The following is an 18021-nucleotide window of genomic DNA, read 5'->3' as shown; positions in this document are numbered from 1 at the left end:
TACTTTTTTCCTTCCTTCTTTTTTTTTTTTAATTAATGCTGTTGCTACCCAGGTAAGAGCATCACTCATGGGATTGAATTCTTTAAAATGACAGGCAATTATACAGTGATATTACATAATCCTGTGAATAACACATGAATTCTCATTTTAAAACTGATTTTTAGTTACCGTTACTTCTACTAGGAAGTTATTCCAGAAGCTCACTTCTCTGATGGCTACACAAAGCTATTTACAATTTCCAACCTACATTTATTCATGGCAAGCTTACAAATCTTGCTCTTGGTACAACTGTGTAGTTCATATCTTAAAATAACTCTTTCTTTTCACTCTTTACCCCTTGAGATGACAACGGGTTTATCTCCTTCTTTGGCATTATTTTTTGAGGCTGAGCAGGCCAAGCTGTCATATTTTTCGACTGCAAAACAAAAGCTCTGTTGCTCTAATAATTCTGTTGGTTTGCATTTGTTCTGCTTGAAGTTCAAATTTGTATAGCACATTCTGGATGACAAACGATACATGTCCTCTAAGGCAGTGTTAATATTCCCTAATCTCTGTTGAAAATTCCTCACCTGATACAGACAAGGACTGCACTGATCAGGTTCCTCTAAACTCCCAGTTTAGAGAAAGAGTTCCTGCCTTTTTTTAGTAGTGAACTTACTTCTGACAGTCCAGCCCTCAAGATCTTTTTGTTTGCTACTGTGAGACTCTTCTGTTTTAATTGTGTCTTATGCTCTTATGGTCACTGTAATTCCAGTCAGCACACTCCAACTTCATGCAGAGGTCACGATTAAAAAATGCAAAATAAACCTCTTCCAAAAGATGGAACTTGGGAACCTTCCAGATCAACAGTGAAGCCTGTTATTGCCTCCCCACTACTCAGGTCTTTGGCTGTCTCACAGTTTGCATAATAGTCATCATTCTCTCTAGTTTAATTGTACTTACCCAGAATGTAATATTACTAAAACTAGTAAAAGCTGTATTTACAAATTTTTAACTCTACATAACAGTAAGAACAGCACATATGAAATGAAAAATTGCTCTATATATCTGGGAGGACAAGAGTCCACACACAGTCCTTCCTCCCTGCACTCATATAACCTATCTTAGCTGACTGATCCAAAAAATAGGGATAAACATGCAGGAAGGAACCACATGCAATCTGTTTTTACATTTACTCACCATGATGTAGATCACAATTAAATACGTGGATGTTCAAAATTTATACTGGTATAGAAACTACTGCATGTTAGATAAGGCATAGGTCCATAACACATCTTAAAAAATAATTACAACAATTCATGTATTTTAACTAGTATTTTAATTCTGTATTATAACTATAGATAGTTATATATAATTGTATATAACTATATATATAACTCTGTATTTTAACTATTTTAACAATCAATAACTAGATTAGGAATAGACCTTACTTGTCCTGTCATATGACTCGTGACATGTATGTGCAATTTCAGCTCCAAGTTGCAAATAATGTCCAGCTTTATCATCTCTGGAACCATCTGCTCCAAGGGCAAACATTCCCCCTGCAAAACAGGTCAAGTGGCCCATCTTTCTTTCAAGGTGCCCATTCTTCCACTCCCCAATGAAGGTCAGTCCTCCATTGGACTTTCTGATGAGATGCTTTTCTATGGCCTACAAGAAGATTAAGAGAACTTTCAAATACTGTTTCATATGCACTGTTTTATGTAACTAAACTCTCTTTCAAAGAATAAAGTACTGTTTTTAAACCAACAACAACAAAATCTTCTTTCAAATTCACTTCTTAGCACTTCAGGAGCAAACAGCTATAAGAACATTTTTTCAAGGCACACAAGAAATACCCTAACTGCTAAAAGATGCTAATGAGATCAAACACAGGAAAATAACAACACAGCTAAAACTGCACTTTTAGCTGAGAATTCAGCATGTATTTTATGGCTCAAACAGTGATCGTCTACCCGTTAACTCTGAGAAGTACCTATATGTTCTGCTGTACAGTCTGTGTGTACTCATAAGATACACCCGCATTGGAATGTTTTGGTCAGCAATATATGTACAGGTAGCACCTGTACTTTCAGTCAGTCTTTAATAGGAAGTGACAGGAATGATCCAGCCACCTTTTTGCTCCTTCTCCGTGGCAGCTTTCTGATTACATGTGGTCAAAGGATGGGTGAGGGTTAGAGTAACTGCTGAAAAAAAAATAAATATCATTTTATCGGTGAGGCAACTGCTGCCTTCTTTGTGCATTTGTACCTATATTATTGCCTGTGGCTTGTAAATGGTATTCTTCTCGTAGCAGCAAGGAGAATAGCTTATGTAACATTCCAAAGTTTGCAAGCTATGTGAAACAACATATCTACTTAAGCCTCTTCCAGGGAGGGTCACAATCCCCGCCAATCTACTGAAACACTATCCTAAGCATTAGACAGGTTTTTTTTTTTACCTAGAATCTTGTTACAATTGAGATCTATAATAGTAAAGACAATTATCTTTTTACCATGGAGACATTATTCCTATCTTCTTTCCAGAAATCTCCTTAGTACTTCCACACATAACCATCTGATGGGTTCACAACTTCCTTCAAAGCACATGGCTGGTAAGAGTACTCCAAGGATGATTGGAGTTGAAGGATTACAGTGCCTTTAAAAAGGCATTTTCCACTCTCGTTGCCATCCACAAGATCTATTACAGGAGTGAACTACTATCCCTCTTCATTAACTTTCTGGTACCTACAACAAATTACACCCCAAATGCCCACAACCGTTTGCACTGAAGCTTGATATACTGAGAACATCCAGGCAGAGGATCCTGCATGTAACTGAAGTGGCTTTTGTGGATGTGGAGGTCATGTCTGCTGCACACCCTTGTCTCCTTGTTATCTACACAGTGACAACTATGCAGTTTGCTACAATAAAGATTCAAGCAATAAGTATATAGATTAATCAGCTTGCAACCTGTAATTCAGGTTCAAAAGCAGAGAGTGAAATAGCTTTTCCCTCAAAATAAAAAACACGAGATTGTTTTGCTTACAATAACATGGACAAATGAAAAGTTTCAAGGTCTTTCTGTGACTGTAGTAGGTATAATTCAGTGATACAGGACTGATAGAGCAGCTGTACTGAACCCATCAGTATCTGGGTGGATACGGAAGGACATGGAAGTCCTTCAACCAGGTGCACGGTGCAGAGAGAACACAGAAGTAACTGACAGAGCAGAACCCAGTCCATCTCTGCCAGCTGCCAGAGTGGTTGTCCAACAATCATGCACATTGGCAGCGGGTACCATGGCTTTCCACAGAGCCCTGGGAGGAGCAGTAAGGGACTCTGGAGCAGAAGGAGCTTCCTCATCAGTCCTGCTGGTCACTGGGAAGGGGGTTGAAAAGGCCGGTCGAATCAGGCCATTCAACAATGGTTACAAGACTGGTACCACAGACAGGGTTTCAACTACTTAGACCACGGGACCTGCTTTGAGAAACATGGGGTTTTAAATTAAAGTTGCTGGGGCAGGGGAATCTCAATCAATCCTGCTCCTACCAGTTTGATGGCATTGCCAGTAAGAGATGCCCAGAGCTTGCAGAGGGGTCACGGATCAGCAGGAGGGCACCAGAACATCAGCACAAAGGAATTCCAGCCACTCCAATGAGTAAACTGGCAGCCATATATCAGATTAGGAAGGCTGAAGACCTGACAATTAAATCTGGCCAGGGATGTCAAGGACAACAAAGAAAGCTTCTATAAGTACAACGGGGATAAAAAAGAACATGAGGGAAAATGTGAGCCCTCTCCAGAAGAAAATGGGAGACGTGGCTACCCTGGACGTGGAGAAGGCTGAGGTACCCAATGACGTTTTTGCCTCAGCCCTCACCTGCAAGTGCTCCAGCCACATCACCCAAGTTGCAGAAGGCAAAGGCAGGACTGGGAAAATGAACTGCCTGCTGTAGGAGAAGATCAGTTTCAAGATCATCTAAGGAACCTGAAGGTGCACAAGTATATGGGACCTGATGAGATGTATCTGCAGGTCCAGAGGGAACTGGCTAAGCCACTATCCATCATACCTGAGAAGCTGTGGCAGTCTGGGGAACTTCCTACTGACTGGAAAGGGTGAAACGTTTTTCAAAATGTTAAAAAGGAAGACCTGTGGAACTTCAGGCCCGTCAGTCTCACCAGGATCATGGAGCAGATCCTCCTGGAAACTATGCTAAGGCACATGGAAAATAAGGGTGATTATTGACAGCCAACATAGCTTCACTAAGGGCAAATTGTGCCTGACCAGTCTGGTGGCCTTCTATGATGGGGCTGCAGCATTGGTGAGTAAGGGAAGAGTGACTGGTTTCATCTACCTGGGCTTGTACAAGGCATGAACACATTGTTCCACAATGCACAGATCAGTATGGTTCATAGAGATTCTAATGGGTAGGTTTGACTGAGGGAAAGCTGAACAGGAAACCATCGAGTGGTTTGCACTGCAGGTCATATCACAAATGAAGCGGGAACAGCTCAGCTCTTTCTCCCTTCTCTCCACAGTGTGTTTTACCTGGTCCCAGATTGCTTTGCTGTGTTTCCATTCAGAGAGAGAGATCTGCCCATACATAATGTTTGCAAGACTGGGCTTGCAATGGAGAAGATGAAACAATCACAATGATGTTATACACCAACTGCTATATATTTGTAAACCAACGGGACCCAAAACTGTATTTTAGACTATTAAAAGCACTCAACTAATGTTTTGAACCACTAATGTTGACTTTAACAAAGCCTGGAAAGCAAAGAAAATTCAAAAGGACTGGGAAATAGCTGGTGCTTTAACAGTATTTTAAAAGGCTAATGGAACAATCATATAGAATGAATGCTTGTTTGACAAGTGCATACTGATATCAGGAATAGTAGGAATTTCGGGAATTTCCTTGGTATTGTACAAAGTATTAGTCCTAAATGAATTCAAGGCAGCACATATGAAGTGGATTAAAAGTTGGTGTGCTAGAACAGTTCAAAGTGAAACCAACAACTGTGAAAAGTCCTCATCCCATGAAGATTCTGCAAAAACACTTCTATACAATGCTAGGTAGCATTTCTACCAACAATCTGCAAGAAACAAATGCTAAAAGAAATGTGCAGATGACACAAAAATTGACGGAGCTATAGATAGTAATAAAGGAAAAGTCAGTCCTGTAAAATCATTCAGAACAGGGAACAAAGTGGGTTTTGCCTGAACTATTGTGTTTTAGTAAGAATCACACATCAAGGAATCATGAATGGAAATCACAGTAGCAGGAAAGCAGTAAATCAAAATGACTATAACCAACTTCAGAGCAAAACCAAGTGGAAAGCAGATGACACTGAGGCAAAGGTTAAGAGTGCAAACACAGCTCTTGGCTGGATGAAGAGGCGAATATGGAGAAGAAATCGGGTGTCGAACCATTACATTCTTGTCTCCATACTGAGGATACTGGAAAGTACTTTGAAAAAAAGCTTAAGAAATAATTCAAAATCTGCTTTATATTGTGAGACTCAAGAAAATAATGCATCTCTTTTATGAGAGAATGTGTGTCACACCTTGGTTAGCCACCAGCTACATAATGCAGATGACCCTGGAAAACGATGTAGGGGAGGAAAAAGGTCAAGTATCTGGAAGTCAAATGAATCAAATTCAGGTCAAGAATAAGATATATTACAGCTTCAAAGCAATTTTAGACTAGAACTTTCATTATATATCTTTTAAAACGTGAATTTTTAGGTGTTTTTTGCTTTAGGAGCTTGCGTTGAAGAAACGCAGCATACACAGATCATGGAACAAGTTAGGCACCAAGCACACACGTGCACTTGGACAAGACTACGCAGTCCCTGTTGCTATTAGTACCACAGCCAACTTGATTAAAACCAGCTTAGTTACTCACATGTCTTAACTGTAGCACCAGCATGTTGGCACAAGCAAGCCTGATGAAAGAAGATGCCTGTGTATGGGGAAATTATAAGAAAGTAAGAGCTGGGCAGCATAAAGCTCAGAGCCATCACTAAAAGGCCACAGCCCCAAATCCCACTGAACTATCCTGCAGTGCTGCTGTGCTTGGGGAAGCACTACTTCATCTGTGAGAGGGAGCAAGATCACATCACAAAAGAACCACAGAGCAAGGAATGGGTATGAACTACATTTTACAACATAAACATGGAATAAAACCTCTACACGCTTTGTAAAATAAGGAATAAAACACTTCAGAACTTCAAGCCCTAGAGTGATTCTGAGCACTGGAAAGAAGTGACTTGGTTGTTCTGCAGACATCTTAGGGTTGTTTGATCTCTTTCTAATAAACTATAGCTTGGGCATTTAGATTATACAATTTTGGACAAGCTGATTATTTTTAGCACAACAATCTGCATCAGATGCATTCCGCAATAACACTTCTTAAACTACTGAGAGTGAAAGCTAGTATTATTCACCACTTGATTTCTTAAAGCTTACATAATCAAAACCAGTCCTGGGGGTGCTTTGGTTGGGGTGTTTTGGGTTGTTTTGTGTTTTTTTTTTTAAAGTATTAAAGAAGGTTTTGCAGTTCAACTGGATGGGAAAACTCCACGAATTATAATCACCTCAATGGCATCGTCGTACATTTTTCTTGCCTCTGTGTCCATCTTGTCTGACATAAGCCAGGCTTTCAATAAATATTCATAAAAACTGTCTCCCAGCCCGCCCACGGATGTGTGATCTGCAAGAGAAAAAAAAAAAGGAGTTGAATTTGTTATATAATAACATCTTAAATCTATTCGAAATAGAAATTTACGGTGTTAAGGTCTACTGTTGTAGCGCTACCAATATTTCAAGCCTGCTTAGCAGGACAAAGTGGCACGGTATCCCCTTTCCTCTCCAAACTTACTTGCTAGGTATGGAACCTGCTTTATGTGTTCGCTGCCATTCTGCACACGCTATCCCTCACATCAAAAATTAATTTAACCTCTGTTTTTCCTTCATTCCATAGAACTTGACTGTTTTGCTGCTGCGGTTTAAAATCTTTTATATATATAAAAAAGTATATGCACACCCCCCCCCCCCCCCCCCCGTCAGATCTCTGTATCCAGGATTCAATTAGGTCATGTGGCTGGCTAGGAACAGCCATGAACTACACCAAATCCTATCTTTCCAGGAGCTTTTTATTTCCAACAAGGTATTTACTTTCACAAGCAAAGACATTGCCATTTTGTGCTGACAGAATAGCTCACACATGTAGGTAGTTCTTACACAGAGAGGGGTAGGTGAGGACTACCTACATTCCTCTCTGGAGGAACTATCATGCATTCCCACAAAAAGCCTACTGATGGGGTGAGTCAGCCTCAGAGCTCCTGTGCCAACCACGGTAAGTACTCCCTCGGTACACCCTTCATTCAAAAAGCAATACACTCAACAGCATGAGAGTGACTCCAACCAGAACAGCACATAACCTTTTCTTTCCAAAGTTACAGCCCACAAAACACTGGCACCAGAACAGTCTTAGTCTGCTCAACCTAGGCAAAGGAAACATTTAAGACCAACTCTGTCACAATCCCAGAAATTCACTGCCCTAAACACAGCTGTTATGCTCATGCAAGTTCCCTTTTATTGGGTGAAACAAAGACACGATACTTCCTTTTCCAAAGTACCTCCAAAAAGTATCATTCACAGCCTTTCTGGGATGAAGGTGTACAACAGATGTCTGGAGCTCTCTTTCTGTGCCTTTTCTGACCAAGCACTGTCCTGTCCCTGTATGCCTGCTTGTCTCTGAAGATGTGAATAGCAGGTTAGAGCTGGTAGATGCTCCTAGACTCTTTACTCACCAATGAGTTTCTAAACAAAGGAAGGACCAAATGGAAAGCCTGTAGCCTTTCCACTTGGCTTCAGGTTGTGAATTTGCAGCAAATGACTTCATGCTCATCTATCTAAGTATCTTCTAGACAGCCTTTTCACACCCAGCTACTCAGTGATTTAGCTGCAATGAGTTTTTATAAGCTTTCTAGCTCTGAGCTGTAAGAGAACACGCAGGTCATGAGTCACTTTCTTCCACAAAGGCAAGGGCTAGACATGACTCCTCTAATGCACAATTACATTCACAGGTAGACACAAGAACTAAGGGAAAAATAAACAAACCACGCCAAGACTTCAAAGTTACAACTGGTGTCAGCACTGCTCAGGGACAGTTTAAAACAACTCCTGTTAAGCTGCTGCCTCCTCCCCAGCTCAACTCTGTCACTGGAGTCAGCACTGCTCCTCTGCCAGGTTTCTTTCTCAGATGCACACAGTCCCCAGACAGGACAAGGTTGCTGAACCCTCAAGCAGGGCTTATCTTGTGGCAGCTCCAGCTGGGCTCAGGCCAGGAATGAGCAGGAAGATGAGTGCAAAAGCTTTATTTCCTATCAGAGAAATCCATGTTCCAGGTGAGTTTCCAAAGTCAGTTATCAGAAACACACCCCATTTCATGTCTACTTCCTTCAGGCAGTCATTTGAGAACTGTCTGTCCCTCCTGTCAGCAGCTCTTCTCTTCCTCCACATTGCTTCTCACCTTAGACGGCAGTACAGAGAACGCAGGAATCAGTAGCATCAGCACACAAAGGACTCAGAACCATCTTCTAGACAGCCTTTTTTGCATCTTCTTGATGCATTCAGAGAACAGAGCTGCAAGAGCATCTCAGACAGAGATCTTCCTCCTACTCAGGAAGTGAGAAGCTAATATGGTAAGGCTAAGGGCTTCTGAGAGCCTTGCCGCTCACAGCAGCAGTGCCTTCTTTATTCCCATTTTGCATACCTGATTCCAGCTCTCAACTACTGCTTTGCAAGAATCCTCTCTTGAGGTTTAAGCACAGCAAGGTTTCCAGCTTCTACAGCTGATTTAACTGCACTCTGCAAGGCCTCCTTCAGGTCTTGTGATAGCATGAGAAGGTGTTGCTGAAGGAGGATTTGCTGCACTCTGCGTAAGGACTGTAACTAGAAATGACTGAAAATTAAAGCAGTCTTTTTGTGACAGATTGCAGGACTTTGACAACTTGCTCTCACCTGCAGTGGACATGTTAAAGACATAGCAAATACATAGCTGCTGAAATCCGTAGATCTGGGTCGTCACGTATCATTCTCTCCTATAAACAAGGCCCCTACCCAAACTTATCACCAGAAGGTCCATGGTGCTTATCACTCTTCTGCTTATTGAACTACAGCTCAGATGGATTCAGAGATTTAACTCAGCTTAACTCAAAATGTTTTGCTCACAAAAGTTTTTCAATCAGTGCTAACCTTGTATGACAATCCAGAGTACTAAGAAGGAACACCTCGTGATTTGAATAACTGAGTTTACAATAGCATCTTGGAACTGGGTACTCTTCAGTAGACAGCTGTGAAGGTAATCATATTTAAAATGTTGTATTTTGCAAATTAAAAAAATGGATTTCATTTTTATTATATATTTGATCTATAGGAATTATTTGCTTATTTCTATGTAATTTATAGGTTTTTACTAGAAGTGTTTCACAGTGAAATCCTGAAGCAAAATACTTTCCAGATTAAGATAAATATAGCAAAGAGAACAGAGTATGGGGGCATATCAAATACGGCAGATGCCACATGTTCTCTTCAATGACATGTACACGTTCTTATAACACTCATTCCTTCCAATCAAGACAAATTAAGATATATTTTTCATTCCCCACTTTTTCAAACGTAGGCCCAGGTGACTGAGCAAACATAAAAGGATTCCAGTCAAGGATTCCTTGGGAAGTCATACTTTAAACTGGAATGCACAGTAGCCGCATTGGCAAAGAATACCTTCATCTATTGCCATCAAAAGTAATCCCCAAAAGCCCTGTTTTTTCACACATTTGAAAGTATGCTTTGTGCAAATCTGTGCTGTTAGTCTGTAGTCTGTCTGTCGGTTGAAGGCTTCCTCCTCGCCAGAAAGAGCCAAACAAAATCTTAATAGAAAAACAATGATATTTAACATTCACAGCATCATTTTTGCTCAGCTACTTTAACAGCTTTGTATCCTGTTCAATATTGCCATATTCCATAAACAGCATGCAATTGGGAAAAAAATCAATTTCATAGCAATATTTATTTTAATGAGGTTTTAATTTATTGATTAAAAGATCAATATTTAATCAAGTTTTAGTCATATATCGTGTCTCAGCTAATATTCGAAAAATCATGTCCACCTCTTTCCCACAGACTGAATGGAGGATCGTGTCTTCAATTCTCACACCATCAGTTATCTAATATTTCTAAAGCTAGTTTCACTCCAAATGATCTTAGCATACTGCTGAAACAGTCTCCTCTTAGAAGGACTCAGCAAACCACAGAATTACAGAGCAGGTCAGAAAGGAGTGTACATACTCTATAACTGAAATGACAATGAATCCCAGTTCAAGATAGGAGGGAGAGTCCCTGGTGATTTGTCCTTTGTCAGTGAAATTGTTTCTTTACAAATCCAGGGAGACAAATCAACTTGTTTTTCCACAGCTAGTTGTTCAGGGAACAGGCTGCAGGGCTCCCCCTTCGCAATTACAACTGAAGCACTGTGATGGATCTGGCTGCTCTTCCTCTCCAAGACTCATTTTTGGGGACGGCAGTAGATAATAGGGACAGTAGGCATTCACATAGCTCATTCTCATGTTACAAACATGTGCTGCTTCCTTTTGTTTAGAGGGAAAGTTCAGTTCAGTAAGCAACACAGTATTTTCCACAACAACTGAAAGCCCCCTAAAGATAACATTAATAACAAAACTTGCTCTAACGAAGGTCTACCTGCTCTCTAGAGCAAACTTAAGATGGGTAAATTATTTTTAAGCAGATGGCTTTAAGTAGTTAACAGCAGCTTAATGAGGCAAATGAAAAACAGTTCACGATTTGCTAAACCCTCTCTGCTTTGTGCCTTAATTGTTCAATTGTCGTTTCTTGGCAATGAGCAGGAATAAAGAAAGAAGCCAGGCATTGTTTTAAAAGCAGCACATCATGCCAGAACTGTTGCTGCAGTGACAACACCTGAGGGTGAGGCTTCCTGTTACCCATGAGCAGATGGGTAGTGAGCTGCTGTCCCTTCTTGACCCGAGGGCACATCCTCCTGCCCTTCCACTGTGCCCATAAAGGTTATGCATCATTTACTGCAGATGGAAGGAAAAGATGCAATAAAATGCTGAGCAGAAATATGTTTAGTGTGCATGGGCTGCTGTGCTGAAAAGCAGTATGGTGAGATAACATAGCAGCACATAAGCACAAGCAGGTGGAGATGAGGGTCAACTATACCCATACTATTTTTAATTCATGAATTTGTAACTAAAATACTGAATTAGTATTTTTAAGTACAGACAGCTAGAAAACGACCAAGCAAAGAATTAGAAATTTGGCAATATGTAAAAGAAACTCAAGTCTTAGAACTGGAGTTGTTAGTTATGGCCCTAAAGTAAAGGAAAACTAACTTAAACCTGCCTCGTGTTAAACCAAATAGACTGAAAACACCAAGATGAACCAACTACTGATTGATTTAAATCATTTAATAGTACAGAACTACTTTGCAACAAGATAACAAAGGGGTAAAAAGGGAGGCTGTTTTCCCTTAAGGGTTACAAACACATAATCTTTGTCAAAGTGCTACTGTAATATATTAGAGAAGGAGTTAAGAGTGGAAAAGATAAATGACTTGGAGGGGGCAGTGAAGTGATTAAGCTAATACTACTTTCATTAAGAAATCCACACGCTCCATGACCATTGGTTGTCCTGGGTATCAACTGACCTTACACTGCAGGAGCCCTCTTTCTCTGTATTGGAAACTCTTAACTGTTTTTCGGTTTGTCTTTAGAGTAGCTCTGATTAAATTTCAGTTCAATCTTTACTTCATGTAGCTGGGCTTAGTGCCCCTGAGTTGCTCCAAATAGGTGCAAGCTCCCTTTCTAATCCTTTAATCCAGAAAGCCGGGGGCCTGGAAATTGCAGCAGCTGCAATTCACAGTGGAAATTCAACCTAAGGATGCCATAAACCATAGTGGATGGCTTAAAAGTGCAAACACTTGTAGATTAACTGTAGCAGAGGCAGCCCTGATAGAAGCAGGTGAAGGTACAATTTCTAGTCAGCTATGAATCATTTATCACTAACGAACATGTTACCAGCATGAGCATTTTTCTAAAAACATGCAGGTTGTCACATAACAGAACTACATTAAAAGAAGAGTTAAGCTTGCAAAGCCAAGCATTATTAAGTTAGGAGACAGCTGAACAGACACTGCTTCTTGTTCTACTGCCTGGTGCCACAGAAAATTCTAGGAACAAGAAGAACCCAACTCTGCTCCTCCCAGCCTGGGGATGTGCGATGGTGCCCTCTCAGCACACACCACTCTACAGAACGTAGCAGCTCAACTCTGAATACTCCATATGGAGACAGTAGATGTATTTTTTAAAGACTTGGAAAAATACGGAGAGTTTTCTCCTCAAGCAGTCCTAAAACAAATAATTCCCATAGTATTTTATATCCAAAACATGATGGTTCTTGAGGTTCTTAAAATAAAACAAGCTTTAATCTGGGTAGAATCACATTCCACCTCTAGCTTCACTGAGGTATGGCTGAAGCATTTTTCTCAAAACTGTTTCATAAACCCCAACAAAACAGCTTGAGGCAGACAGAATATTCCAGTTGGAAGAGTTGAAGTTTGGCAGCTACAAAAAACTGAAAACACAATCACTTAATGGAAAGTGTTGAGCAATCTTAATTGTAAGTGCTACCAGTTCCTTTAAAAATAAAACTAAGCAAAACGGCCTCCTAGAACTGCAGTGATTATCAAACAAAAGATTAACATTCTCAAGCTCGACCAATTCAAGTGTGTGCAAAGACAACAGAAATAATTTTAAACAGACCAGCAAGTACAACTATCTGAACTAAAACATAAGCTTTCTCCTTGGAGCTGCTGAATCTCTTCTCCGCCCAGCCTGTAGCTGTGCCTGGGATTGCACCGATGCAAGGTGCAGGACCTTGTGCTTGGCTTGGTTGAACTTCATGAGGTTGGCAATGGCCACCTCTCAAGCTTGTCCAGGTCCCTCTGGATCCCATCCCTTCCCTCCAGTGTATCAATCAAACCACACAGCTTGGTGTCATCACAAACTTGCTGTGAGTGCTTCAATCCCACTGTCCATGTCACCGACAAAGATGTTAAACAGGACTGGTCTCAACACTGAGCCCTGAAGGACACCACTCATTACCGGTCTTCAGCTGGACACTGCAACTCTCTGCATGTGACCATCCAGCCATTCAAACACATGAAGTCCATATGCAAAAATCAAAACCACATTACACCTTTACATTGGTGCTTTTACTGAAAAGTGGCCTTTTATCACTTAAAGTTGTCTTTCCAGATTACTACACTCACCAAAAGAACCACCTGAATGAAGTATGCCTGCCCCTCTGCCAAGTCTGGAGCCAGTGCAAATCCCACCTGTGCTGCCAGCTTTCACTAACCTGCTGGAATTTGCAGTGGATTCATGGGAAGTCATACACATGTTTACCTAATGCCTTTTTTTCACCTGACAAGGTGGCTGTAAAAAACAGCTAAGGGATGATAACACCTACTACAAACAATACGCCTGTAGGTATGTGTTCACAACGCAAAAGAGTCCCTTTTGAGTAAGAGTTTCTACCTAGGGGGATTGTCAAGCTCTTAGGGTCATTACATCATTACAACCTTCGGTTTATTCACCTTAGTCTTCCTATGAAATCTCAACTCTCCTCTTGCAGAGTAAAACCAAGAAGCTGGGAGAGAGGAAAAAACCTTTATTAGATTAAGTCTAGCCCAACAGTCATCTATGCAAAATTAACTGGCAAAACCACAGTCAACAACTTTGCCCTCTCCTTTCAAGCTGTATCAAGACCATAGCAGTTTACATACTTACATATGTACGTGTGTATATATATGACACATGAATGCTGACAGTCAAAAAAGATTCAAAGAAGCAATGAAAGACACTCCCTGTTTTTGATGTACTTACAGATTACACCACATGCAGTATAAATCCAGGCTACTCTGCATGTTTTCTTTCTCCTAGACTTGTGTCTATGTATGTATTATTTTTCTTCTTATGACAGATGCCTGAAATTGAACATACAGCTAGCTGAAGTTTTGGTCACTCTGTAGGTGCAAGGAAATTGTGCTAATTGTAAGACTTACTCTGTCGATGTTCTGTGATTGAGACTGAGCTACCACACCCTACATTTTGACTGCATTCATCACCATCTCTCTCTTACTTTTGACTATACAGGCCAAGAAGTTCCACAGTGTGATCTGCAATCAAAAGTCAGCTATGACTTCACATAGATCTCCAAGATGAGATGGTATTTTAGCTTGCTGCTAAAGGTGCTAAAGCACCAGGATAGTCCAGCTTCCAGTGCAACTTCATGATTAAAAGAAACTATCATGAAGCTATCTTCAATGTCTACTGAACAAAATGATAGATCCTGTCCCCTCAATGTCACCAAAATGGAAATAATTCTTATGTGACCACCAGAAGGTAAATCTCCACAAGTAACTCAGAATATGGAGTCTTACACATTGATGACAGAATGAAAAGAAACGGACTGTTATGTGTCATCTGAATCTATTCATGGTTGAGAGACCAATGCCAATATAAACACCTAGGTGCACAGCCTCCAACAAGTGATACAGAATGAATAAAATAAAAATGAGTAACTGTAATCAGGCTGTAACATGTTTGTAACTGCACTTTGATAGGCTTCCCTTTGATAAGAAATGAGTAAGTCAAGAATGGGTCAGAAATACAGCTTAGGTAGATAGAGATCCAAGTACCAATATTAGTTATTAAAGAAGTAACAAGATTTCACAGGAGCTCAAACTTTAAAAGCTCACAGAGCACATCAAAGGATGCCAATCATTTTAAGTTGGCTGTCTTCAAAGCCAACAAATTAAACTCTCAAGAATATCAGACAGTACCCTAAGACATGGGCTCTGTGCGAGGAGAATAAATGTTAAAGGAATTGCTGGAGAGATTTAAAATTCTAGGTATTGACACACTCCCCACCAAGATCATGCTCTGAAAGTACGGTTTTGTGGTACAGCAAAAGAAAATATTCACCACTTGCCACAGAAATGTGTGCAAGCACTTTCAAAACCTAGCCATATCCAAATCCTTTCTTTAGGAAGTTTTTACAGACACTACATTTCAAATCCTTACCTCATATACATGTTTAACCTTCCAGTAACTCTAGAATCTTTAACACACTAAAAAAAGCTTTTAATTGTTCAGCTTTTGCAGCATCTTGCTCAACAGACCAGGAAAATGTCTTAACCTTGTAGAGTTATAAAAGCACATTCTCTGTAACGCACAGCTCTGCTGTATTTCATTAAAACAAAGTTTTAACAGATTAACTTGCTCTTGGCTTCTAATGAATAAACAAATTTGAATGCAGCCTTTTCTTGGAACACAGTTAATTACATTTGTACAGGGTTGTAAAGCAAAAGGGCAAGGGGAATTCCCCAGTAGAGATGACACAGTTTATTTTCTATTCAAAACACATGCACGTTCCTAAATACAGAACACGACAGAATATTTTGGAGAGAAAAATTAAGGACATCCGCCAAGACAGTGAAGAAAATGAAACAGCAGAAAGCCACCCCCACCTCCTCATTTGCAACTGGTACTTGCCTGCCCACTGCTGGAAGTCATGCTGAAGTTGTGTCTGTTATGTACTCAACTGAAAGCAGATTCAAAGCAAAAAACCCCCACCTCAATAACTGCTATTGATACAGGGTTAACCAATGTACAGGGGGGTTGTACAGGGGGGTTAGAGGAATCTCCTTGCTTAAACGAAAGTATTGTCTGTACCTATCATGCCTACTAAGCAGAACAAAGGCACTAACCATTGATAAGGAAAAGCAGACACCTGGTTCTATTGACAAGGAAAAGCAGAGGCCTGATTCTACTGATAAGCAGCTATTGATAAGGAAAAGCAGACGCCTGAAGGGGAAGATGCAGATGGTTTATGGCTGGGACACCGACCAAACCCTAAAGCCACACGTGAAGACTAAAAGGTGAAAAGTTCAAGAAGAGGAAGACTCATTTACTTCATCTTGAAGACCCCTACCCACAGGAGGAAGACTCAGTTACTTCATCTTGAGACCCCTGCCCATGACCAGAGGGGGCACTGCGCAGGAGCAAAGGACCTTCTAACGCATTACAATACGAAGCAGGGATAGGACACGAATATGTATAGGCGTATTGTGCAACCTCATGAATATATATAACTTTAGAGAATAAATGTAGAGGGAAACAACACTGAAGTACGCATGACTTTGAGGAATTATCCCCATGCGTCTCAGCTGAATAAAAAGCATACCTACTTTACAACTTTAACGAGTTGTGGAGTCAATCCGCGCATCACTTGCACCTACCTCCAAACTAACCACCACATAGACCACATAGCTTGAGTTCTACAACTGATGTTCCAAGCAGAACTTTACTTGCTCTACCAAATAAATGATGAAGTTGATGCGCGGATTGACTCCACAACTCGTTAAAAGTTGTAAAGTAGGTATGCTTTTATTCAGCGCTGAGACGCACGGGGATAATTCCTCAAAGTCATGCGTACCTCAGTGTTGTTTCCCTCTACATTTATCCTCTAAAGTTATATATATTCATAAGGTTGCACAATACGCCTATACATATTCATATCCTATCCCCGCTTCGTATTATAATGAGCCAGAAGGTCCTCTGCGCCTGTGCAGTGCCCCCTCTGGTCATGGGCAGGGGTCTCAAGATGAAGTAAATGAGTCTTCCTCTTCTTGCATTTTTCACCTTTTTTAGTATTTACGTGTGGCCTTAGAGTTTGGTCAGTGTCCCAGGCGTAAATCCTCTACTTCTCCCCTTTATCAGTAGAGTTTGATCAGTGTCCCAGCCGTAAATCCTCTGCTTCTCCCCTTTATCAGTAGATTCAGGTGTCTGCTTATTAACAGGACCGGAGTTCTCTGTTCTGCTTAGCAGGCATTTACAACAGATAGTCCTTTTGTTTAAACAAATTCCTCTAACCCCCTTGTACAACCCCCGTACAACCCCCCTGTACTACCCCCCTGTACATTGGTCAACCCTCTGTATCAAAGTCAGGTCAGGAACTACCTCTACAACAGACAAATTGATTATTTCAATCCTGCCCCAGTTCTATTTAAGAGAAAGAAAATCTTTCCTTATGCCAAAGGGGAAAAATCACCCAAAAATGAAAGCGCTGGAAACTATCAGCCACAAGTCCAAATTGAAGGTAGTTATCTCAAGAGTTCTGTAAAGTACTTGGAAAATATAGGCTTACCTGGCACTATTCCCTTTCGCTTCCTTCTAGGTTATGGATGTTTTGCCAGAATTTGACTTTAAATTTCACAACTTGATTTTTAGCTACTCTTGGCAATGCTGGTTTCTTAAATGTTGTCTAGAGCAAACAATGTAAGGAGGGAGGGAGAAAATGCAAAGTACCTTAATAGATAAAGAACACCAGCAGTTTCAGTGGGCAAAGAGAGGAATTTTCCAACATTAGCATCTTTCTCACCATCCAGAACTAGACCATCAACCTCTTAATTTAGGCTACAATAACATTTTTATCTGAAATATGTATCTGCAATATTTCTTTAATCTTTTGAAAGACCACTTCATTCTTCAGTCTTTTTCACTTCACCTAATCTCCCGGAGGTAGATGTAAAGACTGAAAGGTTTTCTTGCTCCATTTTAACAATGAAAGTCCCAGTTAGAAATTTGCATAGTGGTTTATTTATCAACATCTGCAGCACCTTTGAAAGTTTGTATTCAAGAGATCCACTCTTTCTATATGTCAGATAGAGCTCCCACTGCCAGGACAGCATTCTTCAGCTCACATGCTTACTGTTCTCAGAATTAGCATTCTCCCAATGCAGGGATATGCGGAATGTGAGAGCAAAGATAAAGAATTATTCTGGGCAGGGAGTATTCAGTATAAAAGAAATAATAAATGACAAGGAAACTGGTAAATTAAACACACAGCCATTAACAAGCAGGTGGTAAC

At 40.5% G+C, this 18021-nt stretch overlaps 1 protein-coding gene across 2 annotated transcripts in view; it reads right to left on the bottom strand.

The window, feature by feature from the left end:
• The window catches only part of MAN1A2 (mannosidase alpha class 1A member 2), a 139662-nt gene that overhangs the window by 20754 nt on the left and 100887 nt on the right, over positions 1 to 18021 (bottom strand). For both annotated transcript variants that reach the window (XM_062618100.1, XM_062618110.1), the window contains 2 exons: positions 6582 to 6697; positions 1431 to 1650 (listed from right to left, as the gene is read on the bottom strand). In XM_062618100.1, coding sequence (XP_062474084.1) covers positions 1431 to 1650; positions 6582 to 6697 — 336 coding nt within the window. The remainder of the gene's footprint in view (positions 1 to 1430; positions 1651 to 6581; positions 6698 to 18021) is intronic.

The sequence above is a fragment of the Pezoporus occidentalis genome, unplaced genomic scaffold, assembly GCF_034315485.1.
Source record: "Pezoporus occidentalis ecotype Australia unplaced genomic scaffold, CSIRO_AGI_Poc_V1 ctg104, whole genome shotgun sequence".
NCBI classification, from domain to species: Eukaryota; Metazoa; Chordata; class Aves; order Psittaciformes; family Psittacidae; genus Pezoporus; species Pezoporus occidentalis.
The sequence above is the reverse complement of the archived record's forward strand: the minus strand, read 5'-3'. Positions and strand labels throughout refer to the sequence as shown.